This window comes from Somniosus microcephalus, chromosome 3, assembly GCF_052327205.1.
Source record: "Somniosus microcephalus isolate GS21.2 chromosome 3, FLI_Smic_1.0, whole genome shotgun sequence".
In the NCBI taxonomy this organism is placed as follows: domain Eukaryota; kingdom Metazoa; phylum Chordata; class Chondrichthyes; order Squaliformes; family Somniosidae; genus Somniosus; species Somniosus microcephalus.
Window position 1 is genome coordinate 241,545,128 of NC_140989.1, and position 20,861 is coordinate 241,565,988.

Here is a 20,861-nt window from a genome sequence, read left to right on the forward strand (position 1 = left end):
CTCCTGCCGTCCAAGGGAAACAACCCAAACCGGGGAATTTTTTAATGCACGGGTTGACTCAAGGGAGAGTCAACACGGGGCTCACAAAAACACCCTACAACTCCACTTCTCTGCCCGCTCCCCATAACCCTTCACTCCCTTACCTTTCAAAAATCTGTCTATCTCCACCTTAAATATATTCAATGACCCAGCCTCCACAGCTCTCTGGGGAAGAGAATTCCAAAGATTCACGACCCTCCGTGAGAAGAAATTATTCATCTTCGATTTAAATGGGTGCCCCCTTATTCTGAAATTATGCCCCCTAGTTCTAGATACCCCCACGAGGGGAAACATCCTCTCTGCATCTACCCTGTCGAGCCCCTTCAGAATCTTTTATGTTTCAATAAGATCCCCTCTCATTCTTCTAACCTCCAATGTTCTCTCCTCTGGGCAAGGGGTGGGGGGTGGAGAGAATCTTGCTGATGAGGATATGATAGTTGAACAATCAGACAGTGGAAAGGCACTAACTAAGTGCATGTGCACCTCCTCCACTGGGATGTACTATTTTTACAAATGACACTCCACCCAAGAACAATTGCATTCAAATGTAGTTGAGGTACTGACGAGAGGTAGGAAATTCAAGTTTCACAGGAGTACAACAGGAATATATCAGTCACTCCATGAAACAGCATAAATCTGATAGAAGAGAACCAGAGTCAATTGTTCGCAAACCATTTCTGTAACCATGGTCACGTTGCTTGGAAACAAATGGTGCGTACCTAAAGGGTTATTTCGCATCAGCCTAAGCCCGTGTTTACAGTGCCACAGACAGAGTATGGCCAGAAAAACAAGCTCACAAGCTGTTGGGTGAAGTAATTTGCATTCATTTTTAATTTTCTTCCCTTGCCTGAAAGATTAATTTCCTTCCCTCCTTTAAATCTTCACATACCAGTCCCCAGCCAAAGGGACTGAGAGATGATCTGTTCCCAGGCTGTGATAGCAAGGCCGCTTGAGACTGGCTGCCAGACGGAAACACAACAGCTGGGGGGAATCTTCCCCTGTCCATCGCTCCTCTCTCCCAATAAGGAAAACAGCTGGACTCTGTGCCTGTTGGACAGTGCAACTAGTCAGAAACTTGCCATGAGGGAAAATCACTGCTGTAACCCCACGCCCCAGTGCGAGCGTGCCAATGTGCTGTGCTGATCAACTACCAAATATGAAGACAGTATTGTTTCCCTGATCGTTTAGGGAATAAATGCACAAACCATAAGGTACCAGGTTTGATTACCGCACGTACCGACTGATCGCAGGCAGGGAGCAAATCAATGGGCTCAATCAATTGGCCACGTCATTACTGGGTTAGGGAAGGGCCAGCCAGGATTCCAGTCCTGGTCACTATCCAGTAACACCAGCTGGGAAATCTCCATTTGTGGACATTGGGCAAAAACGGGATGGAGCTCAGCTGTGATGCTCTTGACAGCCAAATATCCTGCAACACCTGCCATCTCAGAGGGCAAGGTACCAGAGTGCTGCCAGCAATCCTTGGAATCGCAAACCTGGGCCTCCAGGAAAGGAGACAAAATCTGGGACAAGGGGAATAGACAAATGAATCTGGTAAAACCAGCTCGCCACCTCCCTACTCCTTCTCAGCTGCTTACAACATATATTATGTAGTGATATATTCGGATTATGTATCGACAAAGGGCTTTATTCTAGGGATTAGCTTGGTTTTATTTACTCTTGCGTCCTCTTAATTCTGTCCCCTCCCTTCCTTCTCTCACGGGGAGGGAGAAAGGACTTGGTTTGTTTAACCATTTGTTTGCACATAAAACTGAAGGTGCCGTTCGTCATAAATAAAGCGGACAGATACCGAATCGCAAGCAAAGCAATCTGAAGCAAACTTTAATTGGAATTCAGCAGCACCACTTGCATTTGTAGCAACTCCAACATTCGTGATTTGTGCCAATGGCTCAGTGGGTAAAGGCACTGCGCAGTATAGCTCGGAGCCATACACTGTAGGAAGGTCCTGGGGCCAATCCCTCATTCTGTTCTGAGTCAGTTGATTTTAGCCAGGGCCGCAGCTGGACGCACGAGTACTGTAGTGTAGTGGTTATGTTACTCGACTAGTAATCCAGAGGCGTGGGCTATGAGAGTTCAAATCCCACCATGGCCATTTGAGAATTTGACTTCAGTAAAGAAAATATGGAAATTAAAAAGTGGTTACCAGAAAGATTGTCATAAAAACTGAACGGGTTCACTAATGTCCTTTCGGGAAGGAAACCTGCCGTCCTTACCTGGTCTGGCCTATGTGTGACACCAGCCCAGACTCTTAACTACCCTCCTAAATGGTCCAGCAAGCCACTCCGTTGTCAAACCGCTACCAGCGGTTCATGTCGACAGCCCAGTCCCACCTTCCCAGGGCAATTAGGAATGTCACCCCTGTGCTCGCTGACCTACATTGGCTCCTGATTAAGCAACGCCTCAATTTTAAAATTCTCATCCTTGTTTTCAAATCCCTCCATGGCCTCGCTCCTCCCCATCTCTGCAACCTCCTCCAGCCCTACAACCTTCAGAGATCTCTGTGCTCCTCCAATTCTGGCCTCTTGCGCATTCCCGATTTTAATTGCTCCACAATTGGCTGCCGTGCCTTCAGCTGCCGAGGCCCTAAGCTCTGGAATTCCCTCCCTAAACCTCTCCGCCTCGCTACCTCTCTTTCCTCCTTTAAGACACTACTTAAATCCTACCTCTTTGACCAAGCTTTTGGTCATTTGCCCGAATATCCCCTTATGTGACTTTGTTTGATAATGCCTTGAGACGGTTTACTACGTTAAAGGTGCTATATAAATGCAAGTTGTTGTTGCTGTTGATGATGATGTTGATTGGAAATAAATGCCAACCTTCATTGCTTAAAACTAACTGAAGGGCCCCCCTGGGGGCACATTGCGCAAATGCACTGCCCAGTGTGATACGGAGCCATACAGACCAGAAGTATCCCTGATTTGCATTGAGCTAAAGGATCTCAGTGTGGGCACGAATAGGGACTCTCCAACTGCCCTACGCTAAGAAAAAAAAGCGTGCTAGAGTTCCCACTCCTGACTGCTGGAAATTGCACGTGCACAGCAAGTGGGGATAGGATCACACTCAGCTGCAATACTCGGCAGTCAAATATTACAGCACTGAAACAAGCCATTTGGTCCTACTGGTCTGTGCTAGCCTCCTCTCAACCCTACTTCATCTCACCCTATCAACATATCCCTCTATTCCTATCTCCCCCGTGTACTTATCTAGCTTCACCTTAAATGCAGCTGTAGCCAAGAAGCCTGATGACACTGGCCAGCTGGGCTTGCACAGGGGGAACAGACACTCCGGTAAGGGAGCAGCAGCTGCTGGTTATCAATGGAGTCAGTGCCTTCAGAGGTGAAAATGCATTAAGGGAACAAAACAAAGTTAAGTAACAGCCGAAGAAACCACGAAACAAAACACAGCGAAACATCCATTTCTGACCCTGATTCCAGTGTTCCTTCTGTCAATGCTGCACAGCTGTATCTGTACTTTGTTTTTTTGAAAGAAAATATATCCATGCAAAATATATCCATGCTCAGACAGGACATTCAATTGGGCTCCTGAATTTAAACTAAATGGAATGACTTTCCTTTAGTACAAATGCTGGTACTCATTCTCTCCAATGTGCTCGATTTCCAACCAGCAATTCCATGAAAAAACTCAACTAACTCTTCTTGCATACTATGCACTTGATTTATAATTCTTCATAAAAAGCATCAATTAGAATTATGATCTGGAAAATATCTCTAACATTTATAAGTTATCTATTCAGTCTCATCAGTCAAGTTATCTTCCCTTATCCATGTTCTTGTTACCTTCAGACTCAACTATTCCAATGCCCTCCTGGCCGGCCTCCCATCTACACCGGCACCACCCCCCCCCCCCAATAAACTTGAGCGCATCCAAATCTCTGCTGCCCGTATTCTAGATCACACCAAGTCCCGTTCACCCATCACCCCCCGTTTTCACTGACCTACATTGGCTCCTGGTCCAGCAACGTCTCAAATTTAAAATTCTCATCCTGGTGTTCAAATCCCTCCATGGCATAGCCCCTCCCTATCTCTGCAACCTCCTTCAGCCCTACATCCCTCCGATAATGCTGCGTTCCTTCAATTCTGGATTCTTGTGCATCCCCAAGTTCTTTCGCCCCTCCATTGGTGGCCGTGCCATCAACTGTCTCGGCCCTAAGCTCTGGAATTCCCGCTCTAAACCTTTCCGCCTCACTACCTCTCTGTCTCCGCCTTCAAGACTCTCCTTAAAATCTACCTTTTTGCCTGTCCTAATATCTCATGTGGCTCGGTGTCAAATCTTGTCTGATAACACTCCTGTGAAGCACCTTCCGATGTTTTACTACGTTAACGGTGCTATATAAATGCAAGTTGTTGTTGTTGTTTCAGTGGGCTATAAATATAAATGTATCCCTCATACCCTTATGAGTCTTGCAGCGTCAAGTAAGATGCGGCTTCTTTCTAACCCCGACAGTTGACTCCAGGTTGTATATGCTTCCTTAGCGTTCTGCACAGCAAGATCTATTTCATGCTGTCCTGAACAACTGAAGTCACATATCACACGACCTACAAAAAAAAATAAGGAAACATTAAATCCTAAAGCATAGGAAGAGAACTGTCAAACGAACTCAGTGAAATAGTTCAATCCTTAGAATTTGCTCAGTCAGTAAATGCACTGACTAGCATGAAACTGAGGCATACAGTCTAGGAATGTCCCACGTTTCACCCCTGGTCTGCACTTTTAACTGATCTGATTGGGGCACAACACTGTCCACAAGACTGAATCACTCTGGCAACAAAAGCAAAATGCTGCAGATGCTGGAAATCTGAAATAAAAACAGAAAATGCTGGAAATACTCAGCAAGTCAGGCAGCATCTGTGAGAAAAAAGAAAGATCTGCATTTATATCGAGACTTCAGGATGTCCCAAAGTGCTTTACAGCCAATGAAGTACTTTTTGAAGTGTAGTCACTGTTGTAATGTGGAGAGAGAAACACAGTTAATGCTTCAGGTCTGTTGTGTATGTAATATGTGTGCTACTTTGAACCTATGGACAGGACTGCACTACTTGTAGGGCATAGTGATACGCAGTACCACTCCTGGCCATAGGGGTATAAATAGTACTGTGGGTACTGATCTCCCCTCAGTTCCCGCCTGTGGGCATGAAGTAAAGACCTACGTATAGTTCCTACCTCCAACCAGTAAAGACCTGTTTGAGTTATACGTTTAAGTCTTTGTGTTAATTGTTCAATACAATACACATACTTAACACTGGCGACGAGTCAGGTTCTTACCCTGCGGCAGTTGAAGAGAGGTTTCAAACATCACCACCCCACTAGAAGCGACAGGCTTTAGGACTCTGAAGCCTCCATCAGCGACTGAGCACTGGAGTGCAGCAGCCATCCTGACAGCTTCCAGCGACTGGCAGAAGTCTTTCTGCAGTTTCCTTGTTCAACCTAGGTGGTGGGGTAAGCCGTGCAGCGTTGGCTGCAAAGACAGGGCTGGGGAAGTTGGAGGAGATAAGGGCCATCGATCGCGATCGGAGATAAGGCCGGGCCGCTTTCAAGTGCGAGGCGCAGCGCGGGCCAGCGATCGGGACCAAAGATAAGGGCCGCACTCGGACTGAAAGGCGCAGCGTCGGCAGACACTGAAGGCGCGAGAGCCGCGGTGAAAAGCGCGGGCCATCGATCGCGGCGGAGATAAGGGCCGCACTCGGGGGCTGAAGGGAGACGGCGTCGGGGGACGGGTGAAGACCGCCAAGCGCGGGAAAACCGCCATTTTGTGGGCGGAGGACGACGGCAAGAGCGGGAGGCCGCCATCTTTGATAACAAGAAAAGAAAATCTGAGAAATTGCAAATCTACAATGCCTAAACACGGGAATATTAGCACCTTTGATAGTGACCTCAAAGATTGGGCCATATATGTTGAAAGAGTAAAAAATTATTGTAAGGCCAATAAAATTCGTGACCAAGATAAAGCTCTAACATTATTAAATTTAATGGGTGCGAAGACATACGGGCAATTGAAACACCTGTTACCACCAGATGAACCGGCGGATAAGACGTTCGATGAGATTGTTACTGTCCTGAAAGATCATCTAAACCCCACGCCGCTGATGCTAGCGGAACGATTTAAATTTTACGACAGAAGGCAGCTACAGCATGAAAGCAATGCTGAATATTTGCTGGAATTGCGTAAATTAGCGAAATATTGCCAGTTTGGAACGGGACTGACAGATGCACTACGAGACAAATTTGTGTGTGGTTTATTTAAACAGGATACACAAAAGCGACTGCTCGAGGAGAATGAGCTGACGTTTGAGAAGGCGGTCACTATGGCAGCAGCACACGAAGCCGCAGCGAGAGGCACGGCAGTAATGCAGCTACGGTCACCGGAGCTCAGTGCACACAAATTGGGTGTGAGTTCTGGCAAATGTTATCGTTGTGGAAAGACAACGCATGATCAGAACCAGTGTTGGTTTAAAAACCAAGAATGTAGAACTTGTGGTAGGCTTGGACACATAGCTAGAGTATGCAGGTCAGGGAAGAAGACCAGCAACAAGAAGTCACCGCAAGGAAAATACGCAAAAGTACACAAGGTGGCCGAACAGGAGTCCGATTCAGACGCTAGCAGTAATGAACTGGCTGGCTTAAGCAGTATTGAACTGGCTAGCTTAAGGGTACTCAACGTTGGTAAGGGTGCAGACCTCCAGACAATTTGGGTTACTCTGCAGATAGAAGGAGTCCAAGTAAAACTGGAATTGGACACTGGATCGGCATTGACGGTCATAAATAAGAAAGATTATGGAAGGTTATTCCAACATATTCCCCTACAGGATACAGAGCTCATACTGAAAACATACACGGGGCAAAGAGTGTACCCCATCGGGAAAATTGAGGTCACAGTGGTCCACAAGGGCGAAGAAAGTCAAATAATGGACTTATATGTGCTATCTGAAGGAGGTCCTCCACTACTAGGACGGGAGTGGATTAGGAAAATGAATATCGACTGGCATTTCCTACAAACAATAACGAGTGAGAACTCGGTGAACATAATCAACCCAGACTCTGGAACGGATGATGGTAAGACCAACCCGTGTGCAAAAGACAAAGTTTCAGCACAGAATTCCACTGAGATAGAGAATTCTGAGTCTGTCCAGTCTACTGACATGCACATTTCTGAGGGACACCGGGCTCGAACTCAACTCCATTTCAAACTGCAACAGCAATTAGAACAAATGATTCGCCGTTTTGAGCAAGAGATGAATGCAACGAAAGAGTTCTTTGATATAGAGTGGGAACATCTGGAAAGACAACAGAAGCAGCTGCTGGAGCAAATGGAGCAGGAGCACACAAAACGTCTGATGTCAGAGGAGTTAACGGTCAGCCAACTCCTGCATATGCTGAAGGACAGGACTCTGAAATGGGAAAAACTTGAACACGAACTTCAATATTCAAACGAAAGGGGTTCGGAGCTCTCAAAGGTTATTGGAAGAGCTGAGGTGGCAACACAGACTGAGATGACTGCAACAGAGCAGCCCTTGGATGCCAAAAGTACGCTGACTCACGTCAACGTAGAACAACAGACCGCTGAAACAGCTGCTCCGGTAGAGGGATTGAATAGTCCGATCAATCAATCTCCAAAAGAAGTTGAAGTAGTAAAATCTCAAATGAGGTCATTAGTAAACGACTTGCTGAAAGCCCAGAAAAAGCTGGATGAAGAGGTACACATGAAGAAGTCTCTTCAGGAAAGATGTCTGGACTTGGAACAAAAGCTGGCTAACGCCCAGCTGGGTATGGAGGAAATAGAAGACCCTCTCGCTGGCCTAGATCAGGACGACACCGAATATTACTATGTCCTGTCCTGCCCAACTTGTAACTTCGACTCCCACCATACAGAAATCATGGAGGAGCACCGAAAGTCTACGGAACATCGGGAGAAGGTGGCTCTACTACGGAAAAAGGAAGAGAAGGAGGAACTGCGCATGCAGCTGGCAGCTGACAGTGGAGCCCAGAGAGTCTCCAAGAAGCAGAAAAGGAAAAGTCGAAACAGAAGATGACCCATCTGAACCATTATTACCTCTACCAGATCACACACGTGGTCCCTCCGAACGGAGCCAATTCAGTTCGGAAGTTCAAACTGTTAAATCCATGGAAGGACTATTGAATGAGTCACTCCAGCAACGTGAACCGACTACACCACAGAGATTGAATCTGTGAACTGTTTTCCGCAGAGACTGAATCTGTGATCTGTTTTGACATGAAGTTATCTATGTATCTATGTTATTCTGTTATGTAACCCTGAAGTTATATATGTATATATGTTATTACGTTATGTTAAATGGGGAGATGACTGTAAAGCTAAGACGGGAGGAATGTTGTGTATGTAATATGTGTGCTACTTTGAACCTATGGACAGGACTGCACTACTTGTAGGGCGTAGTGATACGCAGTACCACTCCTGGCCATAGGGGTATAAATAGTACTGTGGGTACTGATCTCCCCTCAGTTCCCACCTGTGGGCATGAAGTAAAGACCTACGTATAGTCCCTACCTCCAACCAGTAAAGACCTGTTTGAGTTATACGTTTAAGTCTTTGTGTTAATTGTTCAATACAATACACATACTTAACAAGGTCGATGACCTTTCACTCAGAACCGTTCTGATGAAGGGTCATCGACCTGAAATGTTAACTCAGTTTCTCAATCATTCCGGGTTATCATACTCCTATTTACTTACTCTCCGGGCTATCACGTCCAGAAGAGCCCCTTGAGAAGTTAGTAACTGTGGAATTGCTGTGTTGGATCAGAAGCCAGTCTAGCTTAAAATCATAAAAAATTATAATTCTGATATTTCTTTGTGGGAAATTCACAGCTTGGCAGTATAACGATAAGTTGAAAATACCTCCTTTGCTCCCTGGAAGGACTGTATCTCTATTACAGGAAAATCATGTGTTAAGGTAATTTCAAAATGGGTTCTTTAACAAGCATCATAAATAACCAACATTAATAGTGCTGGCCAACCCACTGATGGGGATGGGGGGGGGGGAAAGAGAGGGCTATCACTCTGTCACAAGTTCTTTGTTTCAGAGGTGTGAAATGTAACTGTTTCTGTGCTTCTGAACACTATTTTGGTTGACAATGTTTGTCCCAGACCAAACTTCAAAGCAAAGAGGGGGTAAAATTGGGGCTATGTATCAATGAGTCTTAAGTGAATCTGTATTTGGCAAGGCATCTACCAAGCTGGCAGGGAATGGGGAAGGAGGGGTGGCCAGTATTGGCACAGTCCGGGAATAGCGGATTCCATATTGCAACTTTGCATCATGTTGGTCCAAATTAAGAGCGTTACTTCCAAGATTCATGAGAACCGAGATATTTTATGCTTTTACATAGAATCTGCAGCACAGAAACAGGCCATTTGGCCCAACTGGTCTGTGCTGGTGTTTATGCTCCATGTGAGCGTTCTCCCATCCCTCTTCATCTAACCCTATCAGCATATCCTTCTATTCCTTTCTCCCTCATGTGCTTATCTAGCTTCTCCTTAAATGCATCTATCCTGTTCACCTCAACTGCTCCATGTGGTAAAAAGTTCCACATTCTAACCACTCTCTGGGTAAAGAGCTCGTGCCTGAATTCCCTAATGGATTTTTCAGTGACTGTCTTATATTTATGATCCCTAGGTTTGGACTCTTGTAACTACAATTGCAATACTGTAGTTTATCTATATGCTGTTGTTTGACTTTTGCTTCTGCTCATTCCTTTGAACTTAAGGCCACATAGGAAGCGTGGGCTTGTCTGTGACTAGTCGAGCCCAAATTGCAGTATTTATATCCTGGCATAAGGCAGTGCCATCAGGAGAGGAACGGAGAAAGTTAAGGGAAACAAAAATATAAACAGGCAGTCTGAAAAAGAAAGAACGTGTGTTTATATAGTGCCTTTCACGACCTCAGCACGTCCCAAAGCGCTTTACAGCCAATGAAGTACTTTTGTCGTGTAATCACTGCTGTAATGTAGGAAATTATGCTAACTATGTTGTGCCACATAAAAAACATGCACAATGCAGAACCTCTGCGCCATCCACTAACATTTACATCGCACATGGGACCTGCATCTTCTTCACCAACCATCTTCCTTTAGAACATTTGCAATCACTGCTGCTCTCTTTCCCAACCTGCATCACACAGTCGCATTATGCTTGTAATGTCCGCTTTCTCCAACTGCTGTCCTGATTGGGCCTGCCGGCAAGGTGCTCAGGATTGAGGCCCGATTTCCAGTGTAACTACGAGGGGCTCTATTAAACTGATGTGGCATCTTCACTAATGCTCACTCGATTCTTCTTGCGCCAATCTAACTGCCATAAACTGACAATTTGACTTGAAAAAAATGATCTATTTGCAGTCTGAATTAAATGAAATGAAGCTAAATTAGGGCACTTCCCCTACTGGCCCCCAGGTTAGCTGATATTGTAAGCAGTTCCTGCTTCTCAGGTGCTGTTTCCCTCACTTTCAAATCGGCCATCATCACCCCCCTCAAAAAACTCTCCCTCGACCCCTCTGTACCGCCCTATCTCCAACTTTCCCTTCCTTTCCGAAGTCCTTGAACATGTCGTCGCCTCCCAAATCCATGCCATCTTTCCCGCAACTACATGTTTGAACCTGTCCAATCAGGTTTCCACCCCTGCCACAGCACTGAAATGGCTCTAATCAAAGTCACAAATTACATCCGCTAACAAATTATGACGACACCCAGCTCTACCTCACCACCACCTCTCTCAACCCTTCCACTACCTGTGTTGCCCGAATGCTTGTCCGACATTCATTACTGGATGAGCTGCAATTTCCACCAATTAAATATTAGGAAGACCGAAGCCATTGTCTTCGGCCCTGCCACAAACACTGTTCCCTCGCTACTAATTCCATCCCTCAAACTGGCCACAGTCGCAGACTGAACCAGACTGTCCGCAACCTCAGCATCCTATCAGAACCCGAGCTGAGCTCCTGACCCCATATCCTCTCCATCACCAAGGCTGCCTACTTCCAACCCTGTCATATTGCCCGTCTCCACCCTTGCCTCAGCCTGTCATGCACTAGTTACTTCCAGACTCGACTAAGCAAACACTCTCCTGGCTGGCCGCCCATCTTCCATAAACTTGAACATATGCAAAACTCTGCTGCCCATATCCTAATGAGCACCAAGCCCTGTTCGCCACCTGCCAACTTCTTGCCAAATCAGTTAACTGGTCTATATCCCATTGCAACCTCTTGCTTACTTTCCCACCTAGCTTTGTATCATCAGCAAACTTGGATATATTGTACTCGGTCCACTCATCTAAGTCACTGATAAAGATTGTAGACTAATCTAGCGCCTCTAACAAGTACCCGGTGTTTCCTATCTTTCAGTTAATTTCTTATCCATTTCCAAGATTTACTTAAATCTCCACAGCTTTGAGCTTGACCTTTAGCTTTTCACGTGGTACTGTTGTCAAATGTTTTTTGAAGTCTAGGTACACATAGGAACAGGAGTAGGCCATTCAGCCCCTCGAGCCAGTTCCATCATTCAATTAGATCATGGCTGATCTGTAGCAAACCTTCATCTACCCGCCTTAGTTCCGTAACCCTCAATATCCTTGCCTAACAAAAATCTATCAATATCAGTTTTAAAATTTTCAATTGCCCCTCAGCCTCAACAACTTTTTGGAGGAGAGAGTTCCAAATTTCCACTACCTTTTGTGTGAAGAAGTGCTTCCTGACATCATCCCTGAATGGCCTAGCTCTCATTTTAAGCTCATGCCCCTTTGTTCTGGACCCCCCCCCCCCCAATCAGAGGAAATAGTTTCTCTCTAACTACCCTATCAACTCCTTTGATCTTCTTAAACAACTCAATTAGATCACCCCTTAATCTTAAATATTCAAGGGAATACAAGCTTAGTCTATGCATCCTATCCTCATAATTTAATCCTTTAAGCCCTTGTATCATTCTGGTGAATCTGTGCTGCACCCCCTCCAAAGTCAATATATCCTTCCTGAGGTTCGGTGCCCAGAACCTAATGCAGTTGCTCCAGATGGGGTCTAACCAGAGCTCTGTACAGCTGTAACACAACTTCCAGCCCTTTGTATTCAGCCCTCTTGAGATAAAGGCCAACATTCCATTAGCCTTTTAAATTATTTTTTGTACCTGTCCACTAGCTTTTAGTGATTTCTGTACTTCGACCCCCTAAATTTCTCTGCTCATCCACCATTCCTAGCTTCTCACCATTTTGAAAATACAAGAAACTTTGGTTTATCCGGAGGTTGTATGGCCGGAAACCTCGATCTAACGGCAGAAATCAGCAGCCGTTTTGTTAGGTTTTTTTTCTTTTTTTTTTCTTCTCCTAGCATTTTTTTTTTTTAAACAGTCAGTCTCTGGAAAGCCTCTCTGAAGCTGTTGCTAAGCTACAGAGACGCTTCCAAGGTACAGGCCGACTGTTTACAAGCTGTTGCTAAGCAACAGTGTTTGTTGTCAGATACAGAGATGAAAACCTCCGTATCCTTCAACATTAGCGCTGGTCTGTCCGGAAGTTTTCATAGATCGGCATCACGCCGGTCCCGGATATCGCAAAGTTTCCTGTACTCTGATCTGTCTTTGAGGTCCAAAGTGGATGATCTCACACTTTGCCACATTGAACCCCATCTGCCAGTTTTGCCCACTCACTTATTCTATCAATGTTCCTTTGCAACTTTCTGCTCCCATCTACACTATTTACTGTTCCACCTAACTTAGTGTTTTCAGCAAACTTAGATCTACAGCTCTCTAATCCTTCATCCAAGTCATTTATAAATATATAGTGAAAAGCTGTGGCCCCAGTACAGAGCCCTGGGGAACACCACAAATCACATCCTGAGTCATTCACATTATCCCTACTCTGTCTCCTACCTCCTAACCAATTCCCAAACCAAGCCAACAGGTTGCCTCCAATTCCATACACTCTCATTTTTGCTAACAGTAAACAGCCCACCACATGGTAGGGCTTTCCACACTCCACTCCAGATGTCACCATTACACTTTTGGCATCTTCTCTATCCTTCTTACTCTAGGTTTTTCAGCTTTTGTATTTTAGCTCACTCTCATAGGCAAGTCTCAGCTTGTTATGCCTTCACGAGTATTTTCACTAGCCTTGACATCTAAGTAAACTTTTGGCACCGTTCCCCCCCCCCCCCACAACAAACAGAACAGCCTTTCTATTAATTATTTTAGCCGCTGGATTTATCCTAGGCCTCCGCAGGATCCTTTTCCAGTCTTCAACAAGTGGTAAAGTATCGCAACACCGGACCTTGTTTTAGGTTTAAACTACTAAGCTATGCTAAGAATGCTAAGCCATTCTTTTATAAAAATATCTTTTACACATGCAGTTTCTTTTCTTATATTCCGACCACTGAGATCTGCACTAGTCTGAACTGCATCTCTTGGAAGTTCCAAACAGACTCCAAGATTCAAACAGATAAAGTTCCTCAAACGTGCATGAATGATGGGTGAAGGAGCTGAAACTTCAATTTTCAAACTTAAAGAAGAGAACTATATGGTGTGGGTTCAGCACTTTCCTTAGGCCCCAATTGTTTATGCTGTTTTCGACCATTTTTTATGTTCAGTCGTATTCTAATGAGATTGACAGAAAATTTGAGCGTAACGGGACATCGGGAGAATGGGCACATTTTCGGACCTAACTTCCAGGTTGCACCCACTGAGGAATTTCCAGGCCTCTTGTGCCAGTAATGTCACACAATCAGCCATGAGATGAAAGTTGGTCATGGGATCATAAGAACGTTCTGCTGAGCAATAGTGACCACAATATTATTCGAATTCAATTGGTTAGTAAAATTCTAGGTACTAAGAATCTCTAGTTAATTCTAGATTTTAAAAGGGTTAGTTTTACTAAAATGGCAGAAGACTTAAATTGGGTCAACTGCTTAACTCTACTCAGTGGGAATGCTACCGATACTATAGACAACTGGCAAATCTTTTAAGAGTTTATTAAAGCACAAAAAAGCATGTATGTCCCTAAAGTCAAAAGAAGAGCACATGGCAAGACTAAGTCATGGTGTCTGAGAGTCATGTACAAAGGCAAATTAGACTATCAACAAAAACATTTTTAGCTCCGTTAGAAGTTAGAGGTCATGTTAAAGACTGTGTAGGGCAACTGAAAGTTCCCAGGGACAGGTCCACATGGACTCTCGGGATGGCAGAGGTATGAAATGATTACTTCGCATCAGTCTTTAATCAAATTGTAAATGTTAAAATAAATGCCCATCATCTTAAATAGAACTGGAAACCTTAAAATAGATCGGGATGCATTTAAATGAGCCAGATGATATCCACCCGAGGGTCTTTAACGAGTTGGTACTTGTGCTTTGCGAGCACCTTGCCCTCCTCTCTAGCAGCTTGTTGGAGTCGGGGACTGTGCCCTTGGATGAGAAGGATGCACAGTGTACCTTCAAGAGGGAGCTGGGCCTGTTCCTGTTCCTCGCGGAGTTTGCACTGTACAAGAGGCAGGCATCAATTCATGCAAGTCACAGTCAATGTGATCTCCTGGACTAGTTTTGATCGCCTATAGGGATTGGAAAGGAGTTTTCTAGATTGTTTGCCCCTAATTGGCCTTGGGTTTTTGATCTGGTTTTTGATCTCTCCCAGGAGACTACATGGCACCTGGGGGGGTAGGAAGTCTCTTGACCTGATGCACAAGGCATCACAGCTGGCCTTTTTCAGTCCACATTTTCCTATGTTCACAAGTCTTAAAGGAAACCAGAACACCCCAGGCTTACATCCGTTGGCGCCAGGTGTGAGACTGCTTTGAGGTACCCTCACGCTATTTTGATATAATACTCATAAAAAGATGCTGTTATAGCACAGTGAGCATGCGAGCCACTGTGGTTGGACTCATGTCAGTTAAATCCGGGTGCGAGACTACCTTGAGGTGCCCTCACACGTTGAACATATGCTACACTGGAAGCAATGCAATGCTGCTCTGCCACTTGACCACCAATGCAATGATGGTGGTGGTCTCAGGGTTGAGACGGTCCAAACTGTTTGGATTCAGTGGTTCAAACAGTAACAGAATTTTCACAACACTATAAGCACAGGTGCAATGGGTTTCTGCTCCAACTGTTGCAGGAACTGGCGCTGCCCAGAAACTCCACAGTAAAGGCGGTATGACTCCTTTAATGTTGGAGTTATAGTTCAGTTAAGACTGTTAGAAGCAGTACCTGTTATCAGAGCAAGACAGAAGGATCTGGTTATACCACTGCCAGCACCCTGCCCTGTGGGCAGGAGAATCCAGAGCTCCGTACACATGTACTTAAAACTCAAGCACACTGCACAATGTTAGCAACAGCCAACGTGGCTGTCTGTCGCTACCAGAAACACAAAGATGGTAAAGTTGGGCACTTTGACGTTCTTTTGAAATTTAAAACAGTTGACTTTGTACCAATTGCAATTCTACTGTAGCACGAAAGTCAAAATGGTGCAAGGTTACTTCGAGTCAGTCTCATGGCTTTAGCCAAAAATCCCAAAGTCATGCCAATTTGCCTGGAATTATAATGCAAATTTTGTATGTTTATAAAGTGATCTATACCAAGCAGTGCAAGTGCCCTATGACAAGACTACTTACAGATAGTAAGGGCAGGAAGACACCTCCTATATTCACAACAAAACACTGCAGCTACAGAGCAGCACTGTCAGGCAATGTCCCTGTTAATAACAACAAAAAATGCTGGAAAAACTCAACAGGTCAGGCAACATCCGTGGAGAGAAATTTGAGTTGACATTTCGGGTCGAAACCCTTTTTCAAAACTGGAAAGAAAAGAAAATAGATCGAAGGCAGGGCTGCGATCGAACAAAAGAAGTAACAGAAACAATAAAAGGTATTCAAAACCAGACGAGATGGTAATAGGCCGGTGGAGACAAAAGACGGCTGAAATTAGGTGTGAAGTGTACTGGCAGGATAAGAGACAGCTGCCAGATGGGAGAGAGAAACAAAAGGAAAGGGGGGAGGTGGGGAAAGGAAGACCCAAAACAAAGGGGTGGAAAAAATTATAAGTAAAAAAGTAATAGGGGCTGAGGTTATGATCTGAAATTGTTGAACTCGATATTGAGTCCGGAAGGCTGCAAAGTGCCTAATCGGAAGATGAGGTGCTGTTCCTCGAGTTTATGTTGAGCTTCCGTGGAACAATACAAGAGGCCAAGGATGGTGAGGTCCGAGTGGGAATGGAGCAGTGAATTAAAATGACAGGCGACCGGAAGCTCGGGGTCACCCTTACGGACTGAACGGAGGTGTTCCGCAAAGCGGTCACCCAATCTGCGTTTGGTCTCCCCAATGTAGAGGAGACCGCATCGTGAGCAGCGAATACAGTATACTAGATTGCAGGAAGTACAAGTAAATCGCTGTTTCACCTGGAAGGGGTGTTTGGGGCCCTGGACAGTGGGAAAGGGGGAGGTATAGGGGCAGGTGTTACATCTCCTGCGCTTGCACGGGAAGGTGCCAGGCGAAGGGGAAGGGCTGTTTGGGGTGACAGAGGAGTCGATCGCAGCCCTGCCTTTGATCTATTTTCTTTTCTTTCCAGTTTTGAAAAAGGGTTTCGACCCGAAACGTCAACTCAAATTTCTCTCCACAGATGTTGCCTGGCCTGCTGAGTTTTTCCAGCATTTTCTGTTGTTATTTCGGATTTCCAGCATCTGCAGTATTTTGCTATGGTACTAATGTCCCTATTAAGTTCAGTTTAGTACAGTACTCAGGCCACCCTGTGAACATTTTGAACTCAATTATCATTTCAGATCATCTTTCAACAATTACAATACTGGGTAGGCTGGCGGCAGCTATTAATAAAAGAGTAAATATCCCCCGCCCCCACAGCAGCCGCTTTACCTGAGGCAGGTTCATGCACCTTCTCGCTCCTGCTGCCGTCCCCGTCCTCTCTGCCCGGCTGCACTCGGCCCCCGTGCCGGTAGTTCAGCGGCTCCTTGAGGTAGAAAGCGCCGGTGGAGGCGGCGCGGAGCAGAGGAATTGAAATCAGACGCGTGCGGAGGATCTCCATGCCAGCAGGCCTGGCCAATATGCTTCAGTAAGAGAGAGAGGGGGGAGAGGAGCCCCAGCCCAGAACCGACTTGCAAATGTGTTGGAAGTTAAAGCAAAGTCCAACAAAAAGCAAAGGAAACCGCTGCAGCCGGAACTTATGCTATTTTTATTTGCAAATGTTTACGGCAAGTGTACAAGTTTTTTTTTAAATGCAAACGATTAATTGAAGTTTGCAGCAATTTATCATTAAATGGACGCACAACAGACTTTCTATGTCTCTCTCCCGTCAGGCCAGATCAGCGGAAGCAACTCCCTCCCCCTCTCTGTCATTGGAGGGAGATGTTATGACCCTGATTTGTGTCTGCAATGCACATTGCCATTTCGTGAATTCACTTTATTATTTTGCACTGTTAAACTGCACTTATTTTTAAATCTTTCACAATATTTTCTTCTTGTAGTCATTAATGCTGTACAAAATTCACTTCTTTTCCCAAACAGGCGTGTTATGTTAGCGTTACTTAAAATAAGAACAATCTGCATTTATACTGCCCCTTTAATGTTGAAAAATGCGCAGCGGCGCTTCATAGACAGTGTAATCAGACAGAACTGGACCCCGAGCCAAAGAAAGATTTATGGAGGGGAGGTGGACTTTCGGAGGGAATTCCGGAGCGTGGGCCTAAACGACTGATGGCATAGCTGCCAAAAGTGGGGTGATGGGAGGGGAGAATGCACAAGAGACCAGAGTCATAGGACTGGAGAGTTCTGGGGCTGGAGAAGTTACAGACATGGGGAGGGGCAAAGCCATGTGGGGATTTAAACATGAGGGTGTTTAAAAATTCTGAGCGACAGTATTAATTTGTCATTTAGAAAGGCAAGGATTAATCAAAGACAGCATGGAATTCTTAAGGGAAGGTCCTGTCTGACTAACTTGATTTAATTTTTTGAGGAGGTAACAAGGAGGGTCAATGAGGGTAGTGCGTTTGATGTAGTCTACATGGATTTAGCAAGGCTTTTGACAAGGCCCCACATGGCAGACTGGTTAGTGTAGTGTATCTACCTTTAAGAGAGAACTACTTTTACAGTTCCTGTATATACTGTAGTACCGGCAGTGACCACACCTGTATATAAGCCTTGAGCATGCCTCTGTACCCCAGTCTCGAGACTACCCTACTCCAGTAAACACCTGTTGATTGTTACAGCATCCGTGTGGTTATTGAAAAACATCATACTCTCAGAATCACGGATCTAACAGTGGCGACGAGTGTCGATTCGAATCTACCTGCAACTCTGCATTTCACTTCGAGGATTCGCTCCGGGAGGGCGGTGGAAGAAAGTCGAGGCCAGAAACACGGGCGTCGACCACAAGCAACCGCCCATTCGTCCGGCAGAGAGTGAACATCGCAGGGGAGGCTGTGGAGAGCCGGGCTTGGTTCCCCAGCCACGACGATCAGCAATAGACTGACGACAGGTACAGCGCAGACCCTTCCCGGACAGCGGCGGCTGGAGCCGACCGACGGCGGAGAGAAAGCCGAGCAGCGTCGACGGGGTAAGACAGAGGGTGAAGCGCACAGGGCGCAGCCGGGGGTTGAAAACCGAGCGGCGTCGAGGAAAAACAAAACGGAGAGAGGGTAAAGCAACAGCCGGGTTCAGGACCGAGCGGCGGAAACGGGAAAGGCGCACAAAAAAAAAGAACGCGCAGAGCACAGCCAGGGCTCAAGGGCTGAACAGTGTCCGCGGGGAGAAGAAGGAAGAGCGTGGGAGACGCCATTTTTAGAAGCCGCAGTGGAGAAGAAGGGCGAGCGCGGGAAGGAAGGAAAGCGCGGGAGACGCCATTTTGTGCCAGCGGAGAAGAAGGGGAAGCGCGGGAGACGCCATTTTTGACAGTTAAATCACACCCAGGGATGCCGAAGAGTGGCAGTATCTCTACGTTCGACAATGAAGTCGAAGATTGGGCGACATATGTGGAACGTATTGAGGTGTACTGCAGGGCGAATGAAGTGCCAGATGCTAGGAAAGCACTGGTTTTGTTAAATTCCATGGGCGCAAAAACTTATGGGTTACTGCGAAACATAATAACCCCAGAGAAGCCGGTGAACAAGAATTTCGAAATCATAGTAGAAATCCTACAGGACCACTTAAACCCCACACCGCTGCTGATAGCAGAACGATTTAAGTTCCATAAAAGGAACCAACACAAAGACGAAAGCAATGCTGAGTACCTAACGGAACTGCGCAAGCTATCGAAACACTGCCAGTTTGGAGCGGGACTAGCAGATACGTTAAGGGACAAGTTTGTGTGTGGGCTGCAAAGTGAAGGAACCCAGAAACGGCTTCTGTCAGAAAAGGATCTTACGCTGGACAAGGCTTTCAGTATGGCAGTATCACACGAAGCAGCCACAAGGGGCGCTGCAGAGATACAACGGAGACCGCAAGAATATGGCACCAATGAAATGTCCTATGGAACAGGGAAGTGCTATCGCTGCGGCAGAACAACACATGACCAGAAGGATTGTTGGTTCAAGGACCAAGTGTGCAGACAGTGTGGAAAAGCAGGACACATAGCAAGAGTCTGCAGGTCTGGGAAGAAAACCAACAGTAAGAAATCTCCACAGGAGAAGTACAAAAAGGTACACCAGGTGATGGACAGTAGTTCAGACGAACAGAAAAGTGACACAGACTCCGGAAGCAAGGAGCTGGGTTGTCTGAAACTACATAAGGTAACCAAAATGGAGGATCACCAGACTATCTGAGTTACACTCAAGATAGACGGAGTCCAAATGAAAATGGAATTGGACACAGGATCAGCCCTAACAATCATAAACCAAAGGGACTACAAGCGGCTATTTTCACATATACCCTTGAAAGTTACAGAGATTGTCTTGAAGACGTACACGGGGCAAAAAGCCTACCCCAAAGGAAAAATAAGGGTGAAAGTGATATATAAAGGCCAGGAAATACCTAAAATGGATATATATGTATTGCCAGATGGAGGACCACCACTGCTAGGACGTGAATGGATCCAGAAGATACAATTAGATTGGCATTCCATACAGGCACTGAAGGTTGAGGCCAAAAAGGATGACGACGTCACACCTGGATGACTGTCAAAAATGCTACCTGACGCAAAAGAAGTGTTCCAGGAGGGACTCGGAACACTAAAAGGCATAACAGCAACGACTAAAATAGAGGAAAATGCAAGCCCAAAGTTTCTTAAGGCCAGACCAGTGCCTTATGCGATCCGACCAGCTGTCGAAGCAGAGCTGGAAGGGTTGGAATGTTCAGGAGTACTGTACAAAGTAGACTGGAGCGAGTGGGCTACACCCATCATTCCTGTAATGAAGAGGTCGTTGAGTAATACGCCTGGGGAACCAAAGAAGGTCCACATCTGTGGGGATTTTAAGGTGACAGTGAACCCAGTCCTTCACACGGTACAATATCCGCTTCCACGAATTGAGGATATTTTCGCCTCGCTATCTGGAGGTAAACGCTTCACCAAAATTGATCCAGCCCAGGCGTACTTGCAAATGGAAGTAGAAGAAGCCTCGAAACAATACCTTACGATTAACACTCATAAAGGTCTTTATCAATACAACCAGCTGGTGTTCGGGGTAGCATCGGCTCCGGCTATTTGGCAAAGGGCGATGGATCAAGTCCTGCAAGGGATTCCAGGGACCCAGTGTTATTTGGACGACATCCTGGTCACGGGTGAAAATGACAAGTGTTCACCTCGCCAACTTGGAGAAGGTGCTCACCAGATTAAAGGAATATGG

The 20,861-nt window shown here is 45.7% G+C and overlaps 1 protein-coding gene across 1 annotated transcript in view; it reads right to left on the reverse strand.

The window, feature by feature from the left end:
- LOC147121773 (4-trimethylaminobutyraldehyde dehydrogenase-like) overlaps window positions 1-17,406 on the reverse strand; it is a 33,416-nt gene extending 16,010 nt beyond the window's left edge. The window contains exons 1-2 of the mRNA XM_085982266.1: window positions 16,942-17,406; window positions 4,471-4,616 (exon numbers count right to left, since the gene is read on the reverse strand). Coding sequence (XP_085838392.1) covers window positions 4,471-4,616; window positions 16,942-17,110 — 315 coding nt within the window. The 5' untranslated portion in view covers window positions 17,111-17,406. The remainder of the gene's footprint in view (window positions 1-4,470; window positions 4,617-16,941) is intronic.
- Window positions 17,407-20,861: the final 3,455 nt, after the last annotated feature.